This window comes from Aethalodelphis obliquidens, unplaced genomic scaffold (assembly GCF_003676395.1).
Source record: "Aethalodelphis obliquidens isolate GAN/ISIS:26980383/991018 unplaced genomic scaffold, ASM367639v1 scaffold34, whole genome shotgun sequence".
Taxonomy (NCBI): Eukaryota; Metazoa; Chordata; class Mammalia; order Artiodactyla; family Delphinidae; genus Aethalodelphis; species Aethalodelphis obliquidens.
In genome coordinates this window covers 7,942,147-7,969,437 of record NW_020837978.1, presented here as the reverse complement: position 1 = coordinate 7,969,437, position 27,291 = coordinate 7,942,147, and the positions used below count along the sequence as shown (strand labels likewise).

The following is a 27,291-nucleotide window of genomic DNA, read 5'->3' as shown; positions in this document are numbered from 1 at the left end:
CTCCAACTCAACGTATACTATCTTTCCAATGTTGTGACTGTAAAACTTCTCGTTTGTGCTTCTTCCTATCTGTGACACCATAAGAAATATATATTTGATCTTGGCCTTTGTTCCTGACACAGAGCTTCTGAAACGCATTTTAAGTGATGGGGTGCCGGGAGCATCTTTTGTTCTAATATTTGGTCTTTGACCCTGGTTCCTGACGCCAGAGCTTCTAAGACCCTCGGAATGCCCGAAGTGATGAGTGTTTTATAAGTTAATGAGGTGACTGGGGGTTAGAGGACTGGGGGTTGGAGGACTTAAGGATGGGGACTGGTCAAAAACTTGCACAAGCCTCTTAGATAGCCTCATCCACCAGAGGGCAGACAGCAGAAGCAAGGAGAACTACAATCCTGCACCCTGTGGAACAATAACCACATTCACAGAAAGACAGACAAGATGAAAAGGCAGAGGGCTATGTACCAGATGAAGGAACGAGCTAAAACAGAAAAACAACTAAATGAAGTGGAGAAGGGCAACCTTCCAGAAAAAGAATTCACAATAATGATAGTGAAGATGATCCAGGACCTCAGAAAAAGAATGGAGGCAAAGATCGAGACGATGCAAGAAATGTTTAACAAAGACCTAGAAGAATTAAAGAACAAACAGAGATGAACAATACAATAAATGAAATGAAAAATATACTAGAAGGAATCAATAGCAGAATAACTGAGGCAGAAGAACGGATAAGTGACCTTGAAGACAGAATGGTGGAATTCACTGCTGTGGAACAGAATAAAGAAAAAGAATGAAATGAAGTCAGCCTAAGAGACCTCTGGGACAACATTAAATGCAACAACATTCGCATTATAGGGGTCCCAGAAGGAGACGAGAGAGAAAGGACCCGAGAAAATATTTGAAGAGATTATAATCAAAAACTTCCCTAACATGGGAAAGGAAATAGCCACCCAAGTCCAGCAAGCGCAGCGAGTCCCATACAGGATAAACCCAAGGAGAAACATGCCGAGACACATAGTAATCAAATTGGCAAAAATTAAAGACAAAGAAAAATTATTGAAAGCAGCAAGGGAAAAATGAAAAATAACATGAAAGGGAACTCCCATAAGGTTAACAGCTGATTTCTCAGTAGAAACTCTACAAGCCAGAAGGGAGTGACATGATATACTTAAATTGATGAAAGGGAAGAACCTACAACCAAGATTACTCTACCCAGCAAGGATCTCATTCATATTCGATGGAAAAATCAAAAGCTTTACAGACAAACAAAAGCTAAGAGAATTCAGCACCACCAAACCAGCTCTAAAACAAATGCTAAAGGAACTTCTCTAAGTGGGAAACACAAGAGAAGAAAAGGATGTACAAAAACAAACCCAAAACAATTAAGAAAATGGTAATAGGAACATACATATCGATAATTACTTAAACATGAATGGATTAAATGCTCCAACCAAAAGACACAGGCTTGCTGAATGGATACAAAAACAAGACTCATATATATGCTGTCTACAAGAGACCCACTTCAGACCTAGGGACACTTACAGACTGAAAGTGAGGGGATGGAAAAAGATATTCCATGCAAATGGAAATTAAAAGAAAGCTGGAGTAGCAATACTCATATCAGATAAAATAGACTTTAAAATAAAGAATGTTACATGAGACAAGGAAGGACACTACATAATGATCAAGGGATCAACCCAAGAAGAAGATATAACAATTATAAATATATATGCACCCAACAAAGGAGCACCTCAATGCATAAGGCAACTGCTAAGAGCTATAAAAGAGGAAATCGACAGTAACACAATAACACTGGGGGACTTTAACACCTCACACCAATGGACAGATCATCCAAACAGAAAATTAATAAGGAAACACAAGCTTTAAATGACATAATAGACCAGATAGATTTAATTGATATTTATAGGACATTCCATCCCAAAACAGATTACACTTTCTTCTCAAGTGCAGACAGAACATTCTCCAGGATAGATCACATCTTGGGTCACAAATCAAGCCTCAGTAAATTTAAGAAGACTGAAATCATATCAAGCATCTTTTCTGACCACAATGCTATGAGATTAGAATTCAATTACAGGGAAAAAAACGTAAAAAACACAAACACATGGAGGCTAAACAATACATTACTAAGTAACCAAGAGATCACTAACAAACTCAAAGAGAAAATCAAAAAATACCTAGAGACAAATGACAATGAAAACACAACAATCCAAAACCTATGGGATGTAGCAAAAGCAGTTCTAAGAGGGAAGTTTATAGCTATACAAGCCTACCTCAAGAAACAAGAAAAAATCTCCAATAAACAATCTAACCTTACACCTAAAGGAACTAGAAAAGGACAAAAAAAACCCAAAGTTTGCAGAAGGAAAGAAATCATAAAGATCAGAGCAGAAATAAATGAAATAGAAACAAAGAAAACAATAGCAAACATCAATAAAACTAAAAACTGGTTCTTTGAGAAGACAAACAAATTGAGAAACCTTTAGCCAGACTCAGCAAGAGGGAGAGGACTCAAATCAATAAAATTAGAAATGAAAAAGGAGAAGTAACAACTGACACTGCAGAAATACAAAGCATCCTGAGACTACTACAAGCAACTCTATGCCAATAAAATGGACAACCTGGAAGAAATGGACAAATTCTTAGAAAGGTATAACCTTCCAAGACTGAACCAGGGAAAATAGAAAATATGAAAAGACCAATCACAAGTAATGAAATTGAAACTGTGACTAAAAATCTTCCAACAAACAAAAGCCCAGGACCAGACGGCTTCACAGGTGAATTCTATCGAAAATTTAGAGAAGAGCTAACAGCCATCCTTCTCAAATGCTTCCAAAAAGTTGCAGAGGAAGGAACACTCCCAAACTCATTCTATGAGGCCACCATCACCCTGATACCAAAACCAGACAAAGATACTACAAAAAAAGAAAATTACAGACCAATATCACTGACGAATATAGATGCAAAACTCCTCAACAGGGCTTCCCTGGTGGCACAGTGGTTGGGAGTCCGCCTGCCGATGCAGGGGACATGGGTTCGTGCCCCGGTCCGGGAAGATCCCACATGCCGCAGAGCAGCTGGGCCCATGAGCCATGGCCGCTGAGCCTGCGCATCTGGAGCCTGTGCTCTGCAACGGGAGAGGCCACAACAGAGAGAAGCCCACGTACCACAAAAAAAAAAAAAAAAAAAAAAATCCCCAACAAAATACTAGCACATAGAATCCAACAACACATGAAAAGGATCATACACCATAATCAAGTGGGATTTATCCCAGGGATGCAAGGATTCCTCAATATATGCACGTCAATCAATGTGATACACCATATTAACAAATTGAAGAATAAAAACCATATGATCATCTCAGTAGATGCAGAAAAAGCTTTTGACAAAATTCAACACCCATTTATGATAAAAAAAACTCTCCAGAAAGTGGGCACAGAGGGAACCTACCTCAACATAATAAAGGCCATATAGGACAAACCCACAGCAAACATCATACTCAATAGTGAAAAACTGAAAGCATTTCCTCTAAGATCAGGAACAAGACAAGGATGTCCACTCTCACCACTATTATTCAACATAGCTTTGGAAGTCCTAGCCATGGCAATCAGAGAAGAAAAAGAAATAAAAGGAATACAAATTGGAAAAGAAGAAGTAAAATTGTCACTGTTCGCAGATGACATGATACTATACATAGAGAATCCTAAAGATGCTACCAGAAAACTACTAGAGATAATCAATGAATTTGGTAAAGTAGCAGGATACAAAATTAATGCACAGAAATCTCTGGCATTCCTATACACTAATGATGAAAAATCTGAAGAGAAATTAAGGAAACACTCCCATTTACCAGTGTAACAAAAAGAATAAAATACCTAGGAATAAACCTACCTAGGGAGACAAAAGACCTGTATGCAGAAAACTATAAGACACTGATGAAAGAAATTAAAGATGATACCAACAGATGGAGAGATATGCCATGTTCTTGGATTGGAAGAATCAATATTGTGAAAATGACTATACTACCCAAAGCAATCTACAGATTCAACGCAATCCCTTTCAAATTACCAATGGCATTTTTTACAGAACTAGAACAAAACATCTTAAAATTTGTATGGAGACAAAAAAGACCCCGAATAGCCAAAGCAGTCTTGAGGGAAAAAATTGGAGCTGGAGGAATCAGACTCCCTGACTTCAGACTATACTACAAAGCTACAGTAATCAAGACAACACAGTACTGGCACAAAAACAGAAATATAGAACAAGTCAGAAAGCCCAGAGATAAACCCACACACATATGGTCAACTAATCTATGACAAAGGAGGCAAGGATATACAATGGAGAAAAGACAGTCTCTTCAATAAGTGGTGCTGGGAAAACTGGACAGCTACATGTAAAAAATGAAATTAGAACATTCCCTAACACCATACACAAAAATAAACTCAAAATGGATAAGAGACCTAAATGTAAGACTGGATACTATAAAACTCTTAGAGGAAAACATAAGAACACTCATTGACATAAATCACAGCAAGATCTTTCTTGATCCACATCCTAGAGTAATGGAAATAAAAACAAATATAAATAAATGGGACCTAAACAAACTTAAAAGCTTTTGCATAGCAAAGGAAACCATGAACAAGACGAAAAGACAACCCTCAAAATGGGAGAAAATATTTGCAAACGAATCAACGGACAAAGGATTAATCTCTAAAATATATAAATAGCTCATGCAACTCAATATTAAAAAAATAAACAACCCAATCAAAAAATGGGCAGAAGACCTAAATATTTCTCCAAAGAAGATATACAGATTGCCAACAAACACATGAAAGAATACTCTATATCATTAATCATTAGAGAAATGCAAATCAAAACTACAATGAGGTATCACCTCACACCAGTTAGAATGGGCATCATCAAAAAGTCTAGAAACAATAAATGCTGGCGAGGGTGTGGAGAAAAGGGAACCCTCTTACACTGTTGGTGGGAATGTAAATTGATACAGCCACTATGGAAAACAGTACGGAAGTTCCTTAAAAAAGTAAAAATAGAATTACCATATGACCCAGCAATCCCACTACTGGGAATATACCCAGAGAAAACCATAATTCAAAAAGACACATGCACCCCAGTGTTCACTGCAGCACTATTTACAATAGCCAGTTCATGGAAGCAACCTGAATGCCCATCAACAGACTAATGGATAAAGAAGATGTGGTACATATATACAAGGGAATAATACTCAGCCACAAAAAAGAATGAAATTGGGTCATCTGTAGAGTTGTGGATGGATCTAGAGACTGTCATACAGAGTGAAGTTAAGTCAGAAAAAGAAAAACAAATACCGTATATTAATGCATATATGTGGAACCTAGAAAAATGGTACAGATGAACCAGTTTGTAGGGCAGAAATCAAGACACAGATGTAGAGAACAAACATATGGACACCAAGGGGGGAAAGCGGCGGGGGGGTGGGGGTGGGATGAACTGGGTGATTGGGATTGACATGTACACACTGATGTGCATAAAACTGATTACTGATAAGAACCTACTGTATAAAAAATAAATTAAATTTAAAAAAAAGGTTTTGCTTACATATCAATGATATTTCTTGAAAAGAAAAAAAAAGGATGGGGACTGGTCGCCAGAAAGACCAAGGTATGGTTAGAGGGTTGGAACTTCCAGCTCCCCAACCTTCAGGGAGGGCAGAAGGGCCAGCGATTGAGTTAATATTCCATAATGCCTACATGATAAAGCTTCCGTAAAAACCCCCAAGCTACGGGGTTCAGAGAGCTTCTGGGTTGGTGAACACAAACGTTCCAGGAGGGCGATGCACCCCAACTCCTCAGAAACAAAAGCCCTTGCACTTGGGATCCTTCTGGATCTTGCCCTGGGTATTCTCTTCATCTAGCTGTTCATCTGTATCCTTTATTATATCCTTTATAATAAAATGGTAAATGTAAATGCATGCTTCCCAGAGTTCTGTGAACCATTATAGCAAGTTTCAAACCCGAGAAGGAGCTTGTAAAACCTCTGATTGGTAGCCAGTTGGTCAGAAGTACAGGGGTCAACCTGAGACTTGCAATTAGCATCTGAAGCGTGGGCAGTCTTCACTGTCCCTTCATTCTCCCAGTTTCACGGTGAAAGGCTCTCCTCCTCTTCTGCCACTTCCTTTACTGCCTAATCTAGCCCAAACTTCCCTTTCTCTAGTATGTAACAGGGGAAATTAAAAATAATAACGCAAGTGATTCTTGTTCATATAAATTCAAATTAATTGTGTCTGCGAAATGCAACAGTCTAGTTGTACATCTGTTTGTAAATTAATTTCAGCATTGCTTGTATCTGTGATTCTTTGGATTCTCCTGGTTATTACATCTTATTAATTTGCTCACTAATTAATGAAATCTTTTACCCACATTTATTTTATATTTGTAGGCGGGTCATGATTTTACCTTTTCAAAAATTACCCTTTAACAAAACACCAAAGTTAACTTATGTACACAGGAAATTCCAGCAAGGAACGCTCAGGGCTGAGGAAGGATTACCTTATCCTAAGTAGTCCCATGGGAGAACCTTCAAGTTAAGAGTTCAAGGCCAGGAAGGATGGATTTGTTCTTTCCAGGACTTGTATGATGAGAATCATGTTATCCATTATACTTTTCACCCTGGCTTTCAGGAAGCTAAGCACCAAATTTGTTTTTTTTTTAATTGTACAACTTTATTTTATTTAAATTTATTTATTTTCTTCTTGGCTGCATGCGCCTTCATTGCTACACACGGGCTTTCTCTAGTTGCGGAGAGGGGAGCTACTCTTCGTTGCAGTGGGTGGGCTTCTCATTGTGGAGCACAGGCTCTAGGTGTGTGGGCTTCAGTAGTTGTGGCAGGTGGGCTCAGCAGTTGTGGCTCGCGGGCTCCAGAGTGCAGGCTCAGTAGTTGTGGCACACGGGCTTAGTTGCTCTGTGGCATGTGGGATCTTCCCGGACCAGGGCACAAACCCATGTCCCCTGCACTGGCAGGCGGATTCTTAACCACTGAGCCACCAGGGAAGCGCTAAGCACCAAATTTGAATCTCCGTGGTGGCCAGATCAACCTTCTTGACAGACATTTTTATTCTTGTTTGTGGTTCCAATTTTCTATTTCTATTATTTTGTTACAAATATGCAAGCTGCCCTAAATCCTTTGTGAAAAGAACTATAAAATCCACATAATTGCATAGTATTTAGTTTTAACTCTTTAGTAAAGCAAATTACTTAAAAAATGATTATGTGTATTGAGTTACTTTCAAAACATCCATTTTTTAAGAGACCCAATTCAGGAATCCTGGTCAAGTGTGACTATATCTGAAATACTGAACTGGACCAATACCTTTCTTCTACCCACCCAGAAAAAGATCACTCCTGACTCCATGCCCCTCAACTCTACCTACCGAGAGGAGAAGAAAGGTGACGGAGATTTAAGAAGGGGGAGTCAGGGTTTCCCTGGTGGTGCAGTGGTTAAGAATCCGCCTGCCAATGCAGGCGACACAGATTCGATCCCTTGTCCGGGAAGATCCCACATGCCGCGGAGCAACTAAGCCCATGCACCAAAACTACTGAGCCTGTGCTCTAGAGCCCACGAGCCACAATTACTGAAGCCAGTGAGCCACAACTACTGAAGTCCGCGTGCCTAGAGCCCATGCCCTGCAACGAGAAACCACCATGAGAAGCCTGCGTGCAGCAACGAAGACCCAATACAGCCAAAAATAAAAATTAATTAATTTTTTAAAAAAGAAGGGGGAGTCAGGGCTGATATTTAAATAGTTTGTACATACCCAATTATTAGTATAAATATGTGGGAAAGGGAGGGCAGGTACTATAACCATTTTTAAAAATGGTGGTACAGGACTTCCCTGGTGGCACAGTGGTTAAAAATCCTCCTGCCAGGGCTTCCCTGGTGGCGCAGTGGTTGAGAGTCCGCCTGCCGATGCAGAGGACAAGGGTTCGTGCCCCGGTCCGGGAAGATCCCACATGCCGCGGAGCGGCTGGCCCATGAGCCGTGGCCGCCGAGCCTGCGCATCCGGAGTCTGTGCTCCGCAACGGGAGAGGCCGCAACAGTGAGAGGCCCGTGTACGGCAAAAAAAAAAGAATACTCCTGCCAATGCAGGGGACACGGGTATGAGCCCTGGTCCAGGCCACAACTACTGAAGCCCTCGTGCCTAGAGCCCGTGCTCTGCAACAAGAGAAGCTACCACAATGAGAAGCCCACTCACCGCAACGAAGAGCAGCCCCTGCTTGCCAAAACTAGAGAAAGCCGGCACACAGCAACAAAGACCCAATGCAGCCAAAAATAAATAAATTAATAATTTTAAATAAAATAAAAAAATAAAATTACAAAAAATAAAAAATTGTGGTACAAAACATAAAAATGGTTGACAAGGTAAATGTTAAGTGTGCGGTTCAGTAGTGCTAAGTATATTCACATTGCTGTAGAAGAGATCTCCAGAACCTTTTCATCTTGCAAATCTGAAACTCTGTACCCATTAAACAACTCCCCATTCCCCCTTCCCTGCAGCCCCTGGTAACTAACCACCATTCTACTTTCTGTCTCTATCAATTTGACTACTTTAGATACCTCATGTAAGTGGAATCATACAGTATTTGTCTTTTTGTGATTAGCTTTTTCCACTTAGCGTGATGTCCTCAAAGTTCATCTATGTTGTAGCAAGTGTCAGAATGCCCTTCCTTTTTAAAGCTAAATAATAGTCCATTGTAGGTACAGATCACATTTGCTTTATCCATTCAACCACCGATGGACACTTGGGGTGCTTCTACCCTTTTTTTTTTTTTTGGTTGCACTGGGTCTTAGTTGCAGCAGGCAGGCTCCTTAGTTGCGGCACGCGAACTCTTAGTTGCGGCATGCATGTGGGATCTAGTTCCCTGACCAGAGATGGAACCCAGGCCCCCTCCACTGGGAGTGAGGAGTCTTAACCACTGTGCCACCAGGCAAGTCCCTGCTTCTACCTCTTGACTCTTGTGAATAGGCTGCAATGAACGTTCATATGCAAATCTCTTCGAGTCCTGCTTTCGATTCTTCTGGATATATATCCAGAAGTGAAACTGCTGGATCACATGGTGATGCTATTTTCAGTTTGTTGAGGAACCATAATCATTTTTACAACGAGAAAACCAGGCAAGTCATGGAACCTCAAAGTTACAGAGTGGAGGACTCACTAATCTTTTACCCTGAGCACAGCCTTCTGTCCACAGCACTCACCACCTCCCCTCCACGTCAAGTGCAAGCAAAGTCTGCTCAGGAATTAACTAAACATACACTGCAAGTGTAAACAGAAACAATACTCAGGACTAAATGCGGGGTAGTTTAGAATTAACATCTTACCTATTATGCTGAAATTAATCGCTGCTTCCTTCAAAAGTCTTACTGAGTCCCATAAAGCGCTCTTGGAAAAAATAAGTGAAATTCATGAGCACATAACACATACTTGGATATGAACACTCTCTACGCACTTAGGTCTAAACCGGAATCGAACATGATTACCTCAGGATTGTTTATATAAAAAGTTACACTCTGAGTTCCTAGGTTGAAATCAATCCAAAATTTCTCTAATTTTTCATCTGCAGGTTTTCTCATCTGTAAGATATAATTTCAGTATTAATATCATAGGAAAGGGTCAAGTGAAAATTACTCCATTAAAAACAGAACTGCTTTTCTGAGAACAGCCCTACTTTAAGATTATAGGGTCACCGTTTATTGCCTTACTCATTTCTGCAAAATAGGAGGAAGGTTTCAATTTTATATAACCAATCTATTTCTGGAAAAACCCTACTATACTTAGCAATTTAATAGATGTTTAAATGTGTCAGATAACTCTAACCACACAAACTTTTTTTTTCTGGTGCCAATCACAGAGAAAACTCTTCTATGTTAAAGCAGTAACAATCCACACTGCCTATGGATAGAAACTTCTAGCAAAGGAGGTACTGTGATCAAACATAAATGGTGACTTGCCATCTAACTTACCACGTGTTAGAATAAGGCTAAGACCTGAAGATTTCAAATTATCTTTATTTTAATTGATTAGTCAGCCCTCTGTATCCACGGGTTCCAAATCCAAAGATTCAACCAAATGTGGATTAAAATATTTAGGAAAAAGAATTCCAGAAAGTTCTAAAAAGCAAACCCTGATTTTGCCATGTACTGACAACTATTTGCACAGCATTTACAGTGTTAGGTATCAGATGTAACCTAGAGACGATTTAAAGTACACGGGAGGATGTGTGTACATTATATGCAAATACTAAGCCGTTTTATATACAGGACTTGAATATACGCAGATTTTGGTATCCACGAGGGGTCCTGGAACCAGTCCCCCATGGGTACCAAGAAATGACTGCATCATAAAATAAACATATTCTCTTAAAGAAAGAAAGAAAGAAAGACGGAAAGAAAAAAAGGAAAGACAGATTCAAACAATATGATGCTAATAGAGAGAATAAATATCTCCTCCTCTGTCCCTCAAATTCCCGTAGGTACCTTTCCATGGGAACCATTAACAATGCCTTTGCTTCCTCCCAGATGTGTTCTAGACATACTCAGGAAGTATATACCAAGTTTTTATTCCTCAACAATGGAACAAACACTAGACTTAACTATTCTTCCACTTGTTTTCCAGTAAATAGCATTTCTTGGCCATTGTTCCAGCATACGTGTCTACTCTTTAACAGCTATAGAGTTGAACAAAGGTTTTTTTAATTTTATTATATTTTTTATACAGCAGGTTCTTATCAGTTATCTGTTTTATCCATATTAGTGTATACATGGCAATCCCAATCACCCTATTCATCACACCACCACCACCCACCCCCTTCTCCCCTTGGCGTCTATAGGAACAAAGGTTTTAACACAAGTCTATATCACGGGAAGCCAGTGTAAGGACCCCTACTGAAGCTGATGGAAATTTAAATTCCAAGCAGAGATTGGAATCCTCAGACAACCAGAAAGAAAAACAGACTCGAAATATAGGCATCAGGCTTCCAAAATTAGTTCTAGAGAGAAAGAATGTACAATGTAGTCGTGAGCTAATGGCTCAGCTCACAGAGGCCAAGAAGGGGGCCCTCAACCCAAAACAATGAAATGGTTAACTAGAACATTCTAGAGACATGATCCAGGAAACGTCAGCACAGTCCACGTTCAGAGACCTATGAAAAGTTTACCCGGAAACCGAGATGCTGCACGTTGGGGCACTTTTACAGGAAGGACCTTGTGCCTCTAGAAACCAAAGAAGGAGGTGAAAAGAGACTGTTCCATTTTGGACTATAAAGTACAAGGCAGAATGTCCTAGAGAAAGGAGAGTGACCCTAATTGCTGGGGATAGAGTGGGAAGCGTCTACCGGGTGGAAAGAAGCAATGGACTTGCCCTATTCCCTCCAGTCCAGGCGTGAATAATGCTGCTCGTCAGGAGGATAAAATAAGGCAAGGTTCCTGTAACCGACCTCATGAATGCAGTATAAACCTAAAATTCCTTTACGTACAAGTAACACTAGGGCTCTTCAATAATAAGCTTCAGAGTTGAGGCCTAAGAGGAGAAGCAAGTTTCCTTTTTTAAAAAAGCCCTTCTGTGTAGCAAGAGCCGTTTGGCCTGCTGTAAACCTACCTATGGGTTTCACTATACACCCCCCACCCTCACAGCCCCTGAAAGAGAGATAAACATACCTCAAAATCATCAGCAAAAGCAGCAATGCATGGAAATGAATAGACCCTGCAAAACACCTCACAATTAAAAAGTAAAATAAAATATGGACCGCACACACGACCTACGGATGTTCTATAAACAAGCATGTATAACTAGGTACGCCATTATGTCCCTTGGTACAAAGTATGAAAGGGGCTCTCAAACCTACAAATGGAGATCTACCATGGGCAGAATTCAAATCTCTGTCTGGCAGTCCACAAGCCAGGTTTTCCGGTACCATATATACCTCAGCCCAGCTGCTTGGCAAGAGTCCTAATGAAAGGAGTGAATTCAGCCAATATTTTCTCATCAAGGACTTAACTGTCCATAATACGGCTTTCCCGAGTAACCTCAGATCTATAGGAAATCATTCTTCATAAAATCTCCCTGGAGGATATAAAGTTACAACTGTTCCAAATCACAAATAAATATGTTAAAGACTGATAGAAATCATTTTTAAACACACACGAATGAATCACTAGGCAGAATGTGTCTAATCTTCTGAGGTTTCTACTCAATGGATAACTTAGTAATGCTCAGTAAATTCTGTATCCTACATTCTCTCCTAAAACAGATCCTAGATTTCTTTTTTTTTTCTTTTTTGCAGTATGCTGGCCTCTCACCACTGGGGCCCCTCCCGCTGCGGAGCACAGGCTCAGGACGCGCAGGCTCAGCGGCCATGGCTCATGGGCCCAGCCACTCCGCTGCATGTGGAATCTTCCCGGACCGGGGCACGAACCCGTGTCCCCTGCATCGGCAGGCAGACTCCCAACCACTGCGCCACCAGGGAAGCCGCCTAGATTTTTTTTTTTTTAATATTAGACATTTTCAGAATAGAATTAGTCAATAAAGTAAAGCTCAGAGAAACGTCTTACCTTCTTTGGTCACCAAGTCTGTCATTTAGGTGATTGAGAAACCGTCTACAATCCTTCAAAGTAAATAATGCAAACTTTTTTGTTAAAAAAAAAAATCAAGATATTTAATTTAAATACTACCCTTTGCAGCATGTAGAGGCCAGTGTTTGCTACTACATTTCCAGGATCCAGTGACATCACAAGGCTTCACAAGGATTCATTATTAATCACGATAACTAAAATAATACTTTGCGTCACAAAGGGGAGGTTCCAGACTCATGTTCTGAACCCCCAGCCATGAGACTTGCAGCTGAGGAATGCTTAGGTCTCCAACAGTTTTATGTACAGGAACAAGCAAGAGAAATACCTCTTCCTGATGACCTGGATTGTAATATTCGACTAACCCACAGGGCATCCATCTCCCTACCACCTCCCCAGCACAAGCCAACCACAAACCCATGAAACTTATCAATTTGGGGTTTATCCTGGTGTACTTAACCACTGTAGGTTTTCCTTATCAGGAGTTCTCTAACCTGTTCCTTCCTGGAATCTCTCTCCCGCTAAAGGTTCTAAGAATAAAGAATACATTTATAGTTCTCCCAACCAACAGAGACCAGGGAGGCAGACTGTTACCCCCAAATTTCTAAAACCAAAGAGATACCGATCCAGACTTTTATCCCTTTTGTTAGCAAGGACTGTCTGTTGTAGTCAAACAGTCCTCACACTCCGTGTCTAGATTCAGCACTAAATGGACATTAATGTGAACTTTCATCTAAAAGCAGTCCCACTAAGAAGCTGATGGCTCTAGGGGGAAAGTGATTTGAGAAAGGGGATAATTACTTTTGTCTTATGTTCCCCTAATTTCCCTGCAGATGAGAGAATCACACAGAGGGGAAAGGAAACTAATACTGGAGTGTCTACAACATCTCAGGCACTTTTAGTTTCTCTCATTTAATTCCCACAATTCTGAAGTTGGTCTTATTCCCGTTTTACAGATAAAAACACTCAGGCTTCATGAGTCAACTATCAGCTCCAAGGACATATTGCACAACACAGGGAATATATAACCAGTATTTTATAGTAACTATAAATGGAACTGTAACCTCTAAAAATTGTGAATCACTATACTGTACACCTGTAACATATAACATTGTACATGAACTATATTTCAATTAAAATTTTTTTTAAAAAAAAAGCCAACTACTTTGCCAAAATGTATACATCACATCAGTCGGGGAGGTGGGACCCAAACCCAACTCATGGTATTCCCACTTAGATCAAACTGCATCCTGGCTAAACAACTACTGCAGATCTGGCAACGGGCTTAAAGTCAAATTTAATGTATTTCATAATATATTTGAAGGTTCGGATTTAATAAAATCCCAAGTGCTCAGCAGTTTTGACCAGAAAGGCTTTGTTCAACATGAGCACTGTTACTAATAATGTTAGCTTTTCCTACAGAATCACCCTCATCTTAAGAACTTTTTTTAAAGGAGAGGGAAAACATTTTAGCTATTTTAGGATAAAGGTGAGTATATGGCAAAGCCATAAACTACGTCTGTGCTACCTGAGGACACAATCACAGTGAGGCCGGGTTGCATGGAAGACACCGAAAATTATTGTTCTTCCAAACTGTGAAGGCCGGAGGGCTCACAACACAAGCACCCCATAATACTCCTCTGCTGCCAGAGCGCCCATGCCAGCTTCAGCCTCCTGTCATCATGCCAGCTTCAGCCTCCTGTCATCATGCCAGCTTCAGCCTCCTGTCATCATGCCAGCTTCAGCCTCCTGTCATCATGCCAGCTTCAGCCTCCTGTCATCATGCCAGCTACTCTCTGCAAGGCCCAAATGCACATTCTTTTCTTCTCCAACTCTCCCTACCCTTCAAGGTTTGTTGAAAACCACTTCCCGCTCCATGACCACTGTCTCTGACTGGATCCATCAAACTCACACAGCTCTGGCTCCAGGCTAAGTTTCCTGTAAAGATGTCCTAATTGTATGCTGGTATCTGGTCCACAAATATTCTGTTTCTATTACCCTCAAGTTATTTCACATAAGTGGGAAACAGGAAGTTTAAGAATGGCGACCTAATCACATTTAAGAAAAAAATCCTCCCCTGAGCCCAACGTACAGGAAGGCGCTGAAAGGATGCTTCATAAATATTGATTAAATGGAATTTTCACGACCAAGAATCTCACCGTCTCAAATTCTCGATCTTTAATTTCTTTGAAAGCCTCAGCAATGGTATCATCTTCAAACCACTGATGGACAAAGTCTTCCCTTGATTTTTTCATGGTCAGTCTACACAATGCTTCACAAAGAGCCACCTGCTGGTCATAATCTAGAGATTAAACATACGGCAGACATGGATAATTCTGGGCACAGAGCAAAAGAAAAACTGAGTTCCACAGGTCAGCATTTGCTCTAAGAAGGTCCATCTTAGAAGACTAGATTGTGTCTTATAGTTATAAGCAGAAAGACATATCCTGGAGCAATTACAATCATTTAAATTCATCTGTAAGAAATAGTAGGGGGAAATCCAAATGATAGGTCAGTATACAACAAATTTTTAAAAAATGATATTTCTGCAATTTATATTTTAGATATATTAAAACATTCATCAAAAGCAACTTTGTCCAAGACTCACAGATAGAACAAACTAGTGGTTACCCCTAGGGGGGAGGGGCAAGATAGAAGTAGGGGAGTAAGAGGCACAAAGTATTAGGCATAAAATAAGCTACAAGGATATATTGTACAACATGGGGAATACAGCAAACATTTTATAATAACTGTAAATTGAGTATAACCTTTAAAAATTGTGAATCACTATATTGTACACCTGTAACTTATATAATAGTATACATCAACTATACCTCAATTGTTTAAAAAGCAGCTTTATCCAGCCTTAAATACATCTATAAAAATAAAATCCTAAGAAACCGTAGTATTTCACAGCAGATAAACAAAACTACACATATCGACATGTTTAGATTTCAAACAATTTTAAAGGTAAAAAGCAGGTTGCAGCTGGATACACAAACTTAAATTTGCAAAAACAATAACGTATGTTGCTTGTGAATACACAGCATAAAAGTACAAAAATATTCTTGGAAATGAAAAACAAATCCAAGTCAAAGGATCACCTCTACGAATGGCGAGGGGAATTGGATGGGGATCTGGACACAGGGGCTTTACCTGTAACTCTGATTTATTTAAAAAAGGATTTGAAGAAAATGTGGAAAAAGGATCAAATTTGACTACGCTCATTGGTGAGTAAAGGAATATTCATTAATAATTCTTTATGGATTTAGCATGCTTAACTCTTTCATCATAAATTAAATATAAAAATCCTAACTTCTCTTTTTAATTTGACCGTAACTTATTCCCCATAGTTCCAAGATGCCCATAAAACCCCCAATGTCCAATAGTTAACATTCTAACATTTAAAATTCTTAATACTTCTTACCACCCACAGTCAAGATTGTCCTTGCAAGGTCTTTCCTGAAACATTTAGATAAATTTCATTTTACTGAAATGAACATAAGTAAAACTCTACTATATTGGCATTAAAATTTTAATCCAAGATGTACATTTTTGAAAGTATTTCAAATTCATTGTCAAAATTTCCTCAATGTCACAAATATATTTTTTGGAAAAATTGTCAAGTTTATATATTAATGACTTACATATACTTTTTACAAAGAAGCTAGAGCTACTACTGTACATTCTGAGGTTCTATTTCTCCCTCTGTAAAGTGAATTATAATTTGATGATCTCTGAGGCTTCATCAGATGCTAAGATCCTGGAATTTTACAGTCACCTCACCAGCCTGTGAGGATGCATACCCTCTTTTTCTTTTTCTTTTTTTTTTATACATAGTTTGACACCTGGAAGAAATGATACAGTAGGTGCTGTAGGTCTTTCCTATAAGCTTTTGGAACTTACTTTAAAAACTGATAAATTTAAGTTAGAGATGTAATGGGATTAAGTTATCACATTATTGTAATTAACACAGACTCCCATATTGCATATTCACATAAGAATTTCAGTTAAGTGCTAACAAGTGTTGATGTTGATTTTTTAATATCTGAAATAACTCTCACGCTAAAGAATGGATTTAAGAAATCTTGTAGTAGTTCAGTTTCTCATAATGAATGGATTGATTTGTCACAATTAAATAGAAGCCTTAGAACAGCACCACTGAGAGTTCTGCTTACTTTTATGTTTGCAGCTTTCACATTTGACTTGAAGCGCAGAACACTCAAGGACTAGACTAGAACACTCAAACAGTAAGGCAGGACCACTGCATTAGTTTGAAGACTTAGGAGCAAACATCAGGTCAGCTTCTCTCCAGATCTAAGTACACCACTAAGGGTAATGATTAACTAATCTATTCAATGAATATTTTGTAGGAAAAATTAAGAGAAAACACTGCGTCCTGCAAAGACAAATTAAATGGACAAACATGAGCTCCATGCTCACCAATCACGTCTTTCAGGTCTACACTATGATAAACTGGGTCACCCTGCCTCTTGCTAGTCATGGCTGCATGTCCCTCGAATGACGGTGTGCCACAGGGATGTCACCGACGCTGGTTGGTGGTCAGCACACAGTCACAGGTTTAGGTTCAGATTTCAAAACAGGGTGCTGGTGTTGTGCTTCCCATGGTCACACACTACAACCTTCTCTCCAAATTTCTATGTCCCAGGAACAACATAATTGTGAGTGGGTCACCAAAAACCCCCAAATCCATCCCTTGAAAAGCTATACATGCCCTATTGATATAGGTAAGAGCTGGTAACCTTTGAGCATTCTCTCTCTACCAGGTAATGTGCTAATGGCTTTCAATGGATTGCCTGATTCGACCTGTGCAATAACTATTGATCAGCGTTAACGTTGACTCCATTTTACAGATGAGTAGACTGAGGTGTAGTGAGCTAAGACTGTGCTCTAGAGGAGTGACCAGCATAAGTGGCCAAACTAGGATTTGAAGCCTGAGGTCTGGCACCACAGTCTGTACTCTTAACATTCTCCCATGAGTCACTAATCCGGTTCACATTCACAATGAAAAATAATCTATAGCCTGAGAAAGCATTTCACCGCACAAATTTGATGGGGGAAAAAAAAACAACCCAACAACCCCGAACACCCAAGGAGAACGAAGACTGAGGTGCCACAACCCGGAAAGATTTTGCCCTTACATCACCACCTAATCAGGCCAAGGTCACGTACATAAGACGACACGAGCCTTCCGACAAGACAAGTTGTTTTCTCTCCTCCCGAGGTACAGCTTGCAGAAGGAAGTTCAAGGTCCTCAGTGCCTGTTGGGAGTTGGGGAAGGTTTTCACAAGGAAGAAAGAAAACGGAGACCTGGGCACGAGCTTCTCCACGGGGTCCAGGGCAACTGCTAACAGCACTATTTGCAACTCACCTCCTGCTGGATCAAACGATTTATACTCTCTTCTGTCACCAGAAATCCTAAGGTAAATATGAAGGAACCCAACATCTGACTTTTCCCTGAAAGCAGAATTTTCAAAGAATCAAACTGATGCTAAAAAAGAATAAGGAAAGGACTCCTACATAGCAGGAAGAACAGCCACGGGCAGTAAACATTTCAGAAATGATGTAGTCTGAGCAAGGGACAAATCACAGCCTGCTTCAAGATCTACAGACCCCCCAGGCCACAATCGATTTGCACGGCATAGACGCCCACTGAGGTAAACAGCAGCAGTGCGTGCAAAGTGTGACTGTCTGTGATCGCTGCATCTCAGGCAAAGCTACTTTTTTGTCCAGAATGAACGATGTGCAAGGGCAGCTCCTGCACACACATTCCCACTGTTTCTGTGCATTTCTTACATTTGTGTATTTTATAGAAAGAAAAATTTTATAATGGTCTTATGCTAACAGAAGCAAGAATTTTCAAGTAAAGCGTTGGTCTTTGTTAACTAGCTTAATCATAGAAACTTCAATGGCTACTTACGTCAGAACGTAGTAACAAAACAAGGTATGTGGTAATGCTTTATGCTTATTAAACAAAAAACCTTTATTATTTCATTTATGCATATTGTGTTTAGATATGACAGTGGTAGTGTACACTGCAAAACTCATGGTAAAGTCCTAACATTACTTTGATAGGTTCAGAGGTGTAATTTGGATATGTGAATTTTTTTTCTTTTAACCACACACTGCATACTTTTTAATCCCCATAAAACTCATGAAATTGTGGGAATCCAAATCAGAGAGTAGAAATTTTAAAAATATCCCTCTTCAGTCCAAAAAAGCCACATTGATACTGCTGAATGATTTCTGGAAACAAGAAACACGGCCAGGGGCTGAGCCCAAAACTTGCCTGCCGGCTTAGAACTTGAGAGAGAGATTGTAACAGAGCCCAGGTGACCCAGGTGGACAGCAGGGGACCCTAGAGACATTTATGCACTCTGTTAACCAGCAAGTATCAGATGTCATTCGACCCTTTCACTTAAAGAGTAGTAAAGAGAAACTAACAAACATAGCCCTATGCAAAAGGAAGGAGCATAATAAGTTAAGAGGTAGCAAAAAAGTGACTTTGAAAAATGCTTACTTCAGGAAATAAAAGATGATAGAAAAGCTGGGAAGCCAAATCAAAAGCATCTGGTTTATCATCTCAAAATTCAAAAGAATGTGAATTCTATGAAATAAAAAATTAGATTTGTAAGAGAAGGCAACAGTATAAGATGAACACAGAAGTGAGAAAGAAATAAGTAATAGGAAAATCTAAGCCATTCTAGATATTTCAGTCTGAGAGAATTTAATACAGGGAATTAGTTACAAAAACATAGGTAGCCACTACCACCCCCTATACATCCCTGGAAAGCCACGGGGAGGAAGTGGTATTACCAGACCCCGGGAATGAAGGTCCCCTAGCAAATGCTGTAGCCACAAATAAGCCAGAGTCCCAGGAACTATGCAGTCACTCCCAGAGATAGCACCTCAGCAGAAGGGAGCGGGAGAAATGGCCTTCCTACCTCCAATTTCCTGTCATTCGCTAAACCTGGCAGGCAACCAGTTGGTTAAAAAGCCTAGGACACTGTTCTATGCAAAGTAGAGAGGAAGGCAGAGAGGAATGAATCTGAGAGCAGAGGTAGAGCACCACCACCCACGGGTTTCAAGGAAGCAAAGATGTGAGAGCAGAACTGAAGTCCATAGTGGAAGCAATGAGAGCAGAATTAAAGCATCGGCTTCCAAGAAAAAAAGTAGCAATTGCTCTCAAAATACACAGGAAAAAAAGAATGGGAAAAAGATGTGAAGACAAAAAAAAAAGATGCAATGGATGAATAATAGATAATCTTAGAAAGAGAAGAGAATAGAAAGAGTAACTGTCATCATCCTTTCCCACCTCCTCTCTGATGTAACAGTTATGCTCTTGGGTGGGACTAACTAGCTCCAGGGGTGGATCCTCATTGGCTTAAACGATGCAGGGGCATCCCATTCATCTTTTCACAGTGATCAGTTCATTAAGGGGGTGGAGGTGGGGGGACACAAGCAGAGCCAAGCTAGGGCTTTCTTCTGCCACTTGAGGAAAGTGAACATTTCTCCCCCAGATGTGAACCAGGAAGCACGGCTCTGGTTGCTGGCCGCCATCTTGCAACCACCAAGGGAGACCAACTTGAGCTCAAAGACAAGACTCAGAGGAGGCAAAATAGAAAGAACTGCAAGAAACAGAGCCTAGCTACAGCCAAACTGCTCCTGAAACTTCCTGTCTCTGACTTTTTAGTTCCTTCAGCAAATTAAGTCATCTTTAGCACTTAAGACTGTTTGAACTAGATATCCTGTTACATATACTGAAAGCACTTTAACTCAGCAGTTTTCAACTAGAGGTGATTTTTGCTCCCCTATGGCATTCTTGCAATATTTGGAGATGTTGTCACAACTGGGGGAGTAGTAGGGACTGCTATTGACGTCTAGTGGGTAAAGGCCAGGGATGCTGCTAAACATTCTATAATGTACAGGACAGCCCCCCCAAAGAATCATCCAACCTGACCAAAATGCCAATATTGCCAAAGTTGAGAAGCCCTGCTCTAACTGATAAAATGATCAAAGAATAAAATTTCCCAAGCTAAAGTAAGATCTGATTTCAAAACAACTCATGAAGAACCACATAAAACAACACGTGTGCACATGTGCTCACAACACTCAATGTAAGACAGTGAAACAGTTTTGAGGGGAGACTCTGGACTCTGCAAAGCAAGAGTTATATTGGATAAAATATTGGATAAAAGTTATATTGGATAAAAGCCACAGGAACACTCTTAAATGATAAAAAGCACTGACCATGTTCCACCCACATACCCTAATAACCTCTTCAAAATGTATTACAGCAGATGGAGACAAAGCAGAATAAAGAACTCAAGAATGAGAACATCAGGCCATAAACAAGCTGGTAGTGAGCCCTAAATAACTACTGTAAATAAGGTTGCAATACAAGGCAAAGAGCAAATACTATTTACAAAGACATATATATATATAAAATACAGGACTAAAACCCTGGATTAAATTAAATAAATCTGGGTAGAAAATGGAGGAGGAATAAAAACATGTTGAATTCCTTGCCATATATAAAGAAGAAATAGGTGCTATCATTTTGGCACTCTCATGTTGATGTTGATAATTAAATTAAGAGTAACAACCAGAAGAATAAAACTAGGACATAAGCCATTCAAATCACTAGAGAGGAGCAAATAGTGAAAGAAAATATAATCCATATAGCAAAGCACAAAACAAAGGAATCATAAAAATGAAACATATACAGTAAGGTGAGGTCATGAGGGTGGAGCCCTCATAATGAGATTAGTGCCTTTACAGGATGCCAGAGAGCAGCCTACTCTCTACCCATGTGAAGACACAGCAAGAAGGTGGCTTTCTGCAAGCCAGGAACTGTGAGAAAATAAGTTTGTTGTTTAAGCCACTCAGCCCATAGTATTTTGTTATGGCAGCATGAGCTGACTAATACAGTCACCTAGAGCAGTGTTTCCTCCATTTGGGACAATGAAGTGATTGCAGGGACTATATGAACCTATTAAGTGGTCCAAGCAACAGCTACAGCATCAACAGATCTCTCTCATATGTATTTTTTTTCAAATATGCAGTGTACACACACTGTTGTAAATCGATCAAGTTTATTTTTAAAAATTACAAAATTCAAAGTAGTTTTTACCACTGGGTATTTTATCAACCAACTTTAGAGACAGGAACTATCACTTATGAAGTCCAGAAAAAACTGACTTGCAAGTATTTGGATCTGCTGACTTAGATTATGGAGAACTCTTTTTAAAAATCAACCAAGCACCATCACACTTAAGCTTCTAGTACTAAATGTCCTCAGTTTACAAGATACCATCCACTGTAGAATGTAGTGTCAATTTAATAACAGCTTTTCAAAAGAAAAATAAAAAGATGGACAATAGGGAGCAGACATATGCATTTTAAGATGGCCCCGATTTCTGTGCATCTTGGAATCTACAGTTTCATAATTCAAAGGGTTTGTTGGGTTACCTTTAACAGGAGCCACACTGAACAACATCATCGCCCTAACCTCCAAACTGTCTACCTTTTGAGCTCCTGAAAGACAGAGAAAGGCATGAGAATCGGCTCCAAGTTAAATCAGTAATGGCTAACTTTTGCTGTTCTGGAATGACGGAAGTGGCTCTCCATCCCTGATTGGAGCTAAACGGTGGCAGGAGCAGCTAAATAAAGACTCATCGCAGGCAAATGAGACACACTTTCCAACAAAATTCATTTCAGCATCACAATCTGAGTACCATAAGATGGCCAATTAATGCAAATATAATAGTTAAACCGACTTCACTTTTATATATCATTTAGATAAATATTCTTTTCTCTAAACAGGAATTTCTATTAATGAAAAGTATTAATATTCTATTAATAACAGCCAATTTGTAGTAAATAATACACTTACCTTTACTACTAGTTCTGGAAATAATCTAATAAAAAGAAAGAAAAAAGTGAAGCTCGTATTATTTTTAAAAAGCATTATAATCTATAACATTAATGTGCTATGCTGATAATTCTCTAACAGGCAGGAGTTGACTTTAACTACAGTAGAAAAAAAATTTAGAGAAATCCTATTTGACTTTCAATTACTTTATTAAAATCAGCCTATCACCTCCAATCAGGTGAACAATATATTTGAAAATAAATCACCTCATTTTTCTATAACATTGGTTATATACATTTGTTACTATTTCATATAATATTTCTAATAATAAAATATGAGTCTTTTAGTAAAACCCACATCTTAGAAAAACACAAGTTTTATGAACTTGAAGATTCCTACAAATTACCAATGGTATCTGCTCAGTAAAGCATCCAACCTCATCCTTACCAAGGCTGTGTCAAAAAAGTCTTCCGTCACATTAATCAGATATATGTCCGAGGCTAGGTCTGGCATGGTCAGAAATCCTGTTGTTCTTTCAAACCAGGAAACCATGTACACAAGAGAAGAAACACTGATGCAACCTCTATGACTGAATAGCTACTGCTCATTCGATAAAATTTCACAACAGAGTTCTATAATTTTAAAGACCCTTTTCCATTTCACTTAGGCCTGGTTCTGAGGCCCCCATCTAGAACACTCCAGAATGGAATCAGACTGCTACAGAGTTGCAACAAGTTCTCACATACCAGCAAGAACTGGAGACTTTGCCAGGATCATCAACACTAGAAAGGCTTGTAAAGGGGGCAGTGAGTGGTTAAGAGAGAAATGAGCCTTGTCTACACAGGAGAAATTCCTGTTACCTGGAAGGCTGTAGAAAACAAGTCATCCAATACCAAAGGACGTGCAGATTCTAGAAAGTGCTCCAGAAGTATGCTAGTACAGTACACATGCCTCAGGCCTGGCCACCTTCCTTTTGTCAAAAGCTTCCAGCTAATTGGAGATTTTTTCCCCATAGGAACATATATCCAAGTTCATATTACATTGCTAGAACTGGTGTGATTTAAAATTAACTTACATAAACCTTCCTAGAACATACTTATTCAATAAAGCAAAGGCCATCTTTGGACCGTCTTTTTTGAGGCTAGTCACTCTTAACAAAAAAAAAAAAAAGAAAGAAAGAAAAATCCTAGTTAGAAGTCATCAGTTGACCAAGAAGTTAGTGACATGAGTTTGTGATGAGCAACTCCTATAGGAGTGGGGCCTTGGAAACTTTGTCCACTTTATAGCCAGGAACCCAAGGTACCAGCTGAAGACCATGGACAAACCCATCGGCTCTCCATCTTGGCTGCACGTTAGGAAAACGTGGGAGCTTTGAAATGCCCTGATGCGTGGGACCCGTCATGGATCCAGAAAATCAGAATCTCTGGTGATGGGACCCACGCAGCGCATCTCCAGGTGATTCTAAGGTACAGCAAGGTTTGGAAGTCACTAGGCAATGTTTCTTTTATCTCAAATCAGACAAATATTTGCATTTGATTGAATCATCCACCTCCTGAAGCAAACCTTTCTCCAACAGCCCGAGGGAAGAAATGTCCCTCTACACAGCAAAACTCACCACTAAGGTGACATTTTCTCCCTCCCCATGTTCATACTCAAAATTCTATGCTTTTAAATACATTTCTGTCACTATTCTATTTATGCCCCCAAATCCTGACCCCCTCCTAGCCCACCAAAGTACACTGGCTGAGTATAGATTCAGAGAAGTGGGGAAAATGCCACATTACTTGATCAAACTTGTACTAGGAGGTCACTCTGAAGCCATTTATGCGCCGTGATCATACATGGTAACCCATATACCAGCTGCCCTCACAGCTGCATCATTGCCAGAAGCCAGATGGTTACTGACAGATGCAATAGCTGTTACTCATTAAGCATATGGTAAAGGACAAGTTAATCCTTCTGGATCTTCAAGTACAGGGCCAAATATGTTCCTTTCTGTAGGAATTTCTTATTCTATGGAGAATAACTTCCCAGCACACTTCATGTGGAGCCTGCAAACACAGTGGGCTTTAGAAGTGTAAAATCTTGTATCCCATCCACTTTGATAATATCAACCTACTCTCCTTGGCCAAAACCTACATGAATTAATAGTACGTGCTTTAGAATGTGTTTAAATTATGGCTATGGCGTTTCCATCACCAGCTAGAATTCCAGGGGGATGTGGAAATTCCTGTTTGGTTTCAAAATTCCAGTGGAGACTTGATCTGACACTTTCAACCTTGGGATGGCATTCTTAAGCCTCAAAAGAAATTTCAGTTTGGAGCAGATCCCAATTCATCCCCCCAAATCAGCTTAAGCCTCCAAAGTACCCCTGGGACATCCCTGCCCCATTTCCTTTGGAGTTTTTGCTCTTTTTCCCTGCTTCCTGTTACCTGCCTAAGTGTATCAGGGAGTTAGACGGGGCTAAATGAAATATACAATTCAAAATGAAACAGACACGGCTTGCATAAATACAGCCCTGAGATTTACACTCCCACCCACCCCCTACCCTAGCCGCAAACACTTTTAAAGTTCCTGAGAGAAGTTAGGAAAGCCTGGAGTTTACTCTCTCTCCCCCATGGAGGGGCAGCCCCATAATTAGAGGCATTTTAAAGTGAAAAGGGACAGAGACATTTCCTTTGCCCAACCTGATCTTGATAAACTTCAGGTACTAAAGTCCAGGGGGTAAATCAGAGATTTAATGGCAGCTAGCTCACCCTTCTGCCCTCATGTTCTCACCAATAATCAATCACAGGGCTGCAAATCTCATCATGAAAAAAGAGAAATGCAGCAAGAGACTTTGCAAACTCTGCTTTGCTTCCAGATGCCATTATTAAGGCACGCATGATGTTACCTCCTGATTCATTAAGAACAGGTCAGAATTGCGTAACTGGGGTGACTTAGAATAAGCAAAGAGTATTTTGGCATTTTTTTCAGACTCAGCTAGGATTTTAGAAAGTTGGAAAGTGGGCTGTGGCTAGGGGAAGTATTTGATCATTTATCCAGGTCCAATCTTCCTATATCTCCAAGTTAAATTCACTAATAAAAAACATACTATTACTGCATTGGCGTGTCGAAGGGAGGAGAGGGCTGTGTCCGACTTATTCCCGTACACTCCCCAAAGTGCCCTGCCCACCCCCATACATCAGGAAACATATGTAGAACTTAATTTTTGATTGGATGTAGGCAACAAGCACTGGTGCCGATTCCTCTTCAAATTTGATTTCAAAGGAACATAAAATACCAAACTAGGCAACTGAATCCTCTCTAGTTCTTTAATCCGTACGAAATGAAAAGATGACACTTATCTTTGGGATCAGTCCCTGCTGAATGAGCAAAGGCTCATCTTCTCTGAGGCCATCAATGAAGAATCGCTGAACACATTTCAGCAACAGCGAAGCACACAGAAATTCATTTTTATCCAGCTCCTTGGGATTGGACCACACTAAGTTAAAAACCTTACATATAGTTACACACTGGCATTCTGGTTACAGACCAAAAAAACAACTCACTTGCCTTATTTATTGATCTGTCAAGATGGTGTAACAAAAGATTATTATATTTTTGAGGAACGTGGCGCTCTCTCTGTCGAAAATATTCTTTTATTTTCTGAAATCCTTCATCATGCAATGCATTAGTAATAAGTGACTGAAGCTGGAAAGTTGATAGTATGAAAATTACTATTTTTCCCCAAGAACATTTATTTCACAGTACTATTTCTATCATTATTAATAATAATTCAGTGCAGAAATAGAAGGTAAATATAGAGAGTTATATCTTGAACAGTAATCACGTAGACAATGATTTTGTTGTCTTAAGACAGTAGTTCGCAAAATGTGGCTCCTGGACCACCAGCAGCATGGGCATCACCTGGGGACTTGGTAGGAGTCAAACTCTGGGAGCAGGGCCCGTCAGGTGATTCTCATCATGTTAACTTCGAGAACCGCTGACTTAAGGAAAACTACACCTGAATTACAGGTATCTGTGGGTAAAGACTTTATCCTCAGTAATGTTAGAAATTCTAAACACTATAAAATTCAAGCCTATTATCACTTATTAAGTTACATAAATGATCATAATAGAAGAAAATGGATTCAACAGTAATAATTAGTTAAAGGCAATTAATATGCAAATTGCCATGATGAAATTGAACTTTTCTGCCTGAAAGCTTGTTAAGACCTATTTCTAAGTGTGTATGTGTATATATATATTTGAATAACAGATACATTCTTAAATATCTGTGCTACAAAAGATATTTTTAAAATGCAGTCCAGTTCTACAGGCTAAATTACAGTATTCTTTTCATAAGGAGTCATTTTACTACATACAGCCTGAAATTCCACTTTTTCTTAGTATTGACTTAAATAATGAGACAGCATTTGAAAGGAAACATTTAAACAGATTTTTTAAGTTACCATACAGTAAGGTTTTTTGAGCCAAGTGGGTTAAGTGTTCTGCAGGTGTTAATCCTCACCACCAATCTGGCGGTTAGACTCTTTATCTGGGGATAATAATAGCAAGGCTGTACGAGATCCCACAGCTGAGATTCACACTCAGATTCTCTGACTCAGCAGTTCAGGCTTCTTCCTACTTAAAACTCTGCCTGGCTTCTCTATACTCAGAACAAATCCAAACGCTTTGCCTTGGTCTGCAAGGCTCTGCACAATTTGATCTCTGTCAGCTTCTCCTGCCTGACTGCCCTGCTGAGTCCTAGA

The 27,291-nt window shown here is 39.6% G+C and overlaps 1 protein-coding gene across 1 annotated transcript in view; it reads right to left on the bottom strand.

Annotated features, from left to right (window-relative positions):
• The window catches only part of SYCP2L (synaptonemal complex protein 2 like), a 166,364-nt gene that overhangs the window by 40,070 nt on the left and 99,003 nt on the right, over positions 1-27,291 (bottom strand). The window contains exons 9-20 of the mRNA XM_027128359.1: positions 26,093-26,230; positions 25,885-26,004; positions 22,985-23,089; positions 22,559-22,583; positions 18,035-18,120; positions 17,836-17,924; positions 16,070-16,104; positions 14,802-14,944; positions 12,625-12,677; positions 11,731-11,776; positions 9,556-9,648; positions 9,397-9,457 (exon numbers count right to left, since the gene is read on the bottom strand). Of these exons, the coding sequence (XP_026984160.1) occupies positions 9,397-9,457; positions 9,556-9,648; positions 11,731-11,776; positions 12,625-12,677; positions 14,802-14,944; positions 16,070-16,104; positions 17,836-17,924; positions 18,035-18,120; positions 22,559-22,583; positions 22,985-23,089; positions 25,885-26,004; positions 26,093-26,230 (994 nt within the window). The remainder of the gene's footprint in view (positions 1-9,396; positions 9,458-9,555; positions 9,649-11,730; positions 11,777-12,624; positions 12,678-14,801; positions 14,945-16,069; positions 16,105-17,835; positions 17,925-18,034; positions 18,121-22,558; positions 22,584-22,984; positions 23,090-25,884; positions 26,005-26,092; positions 26,231-27,291) is intronic.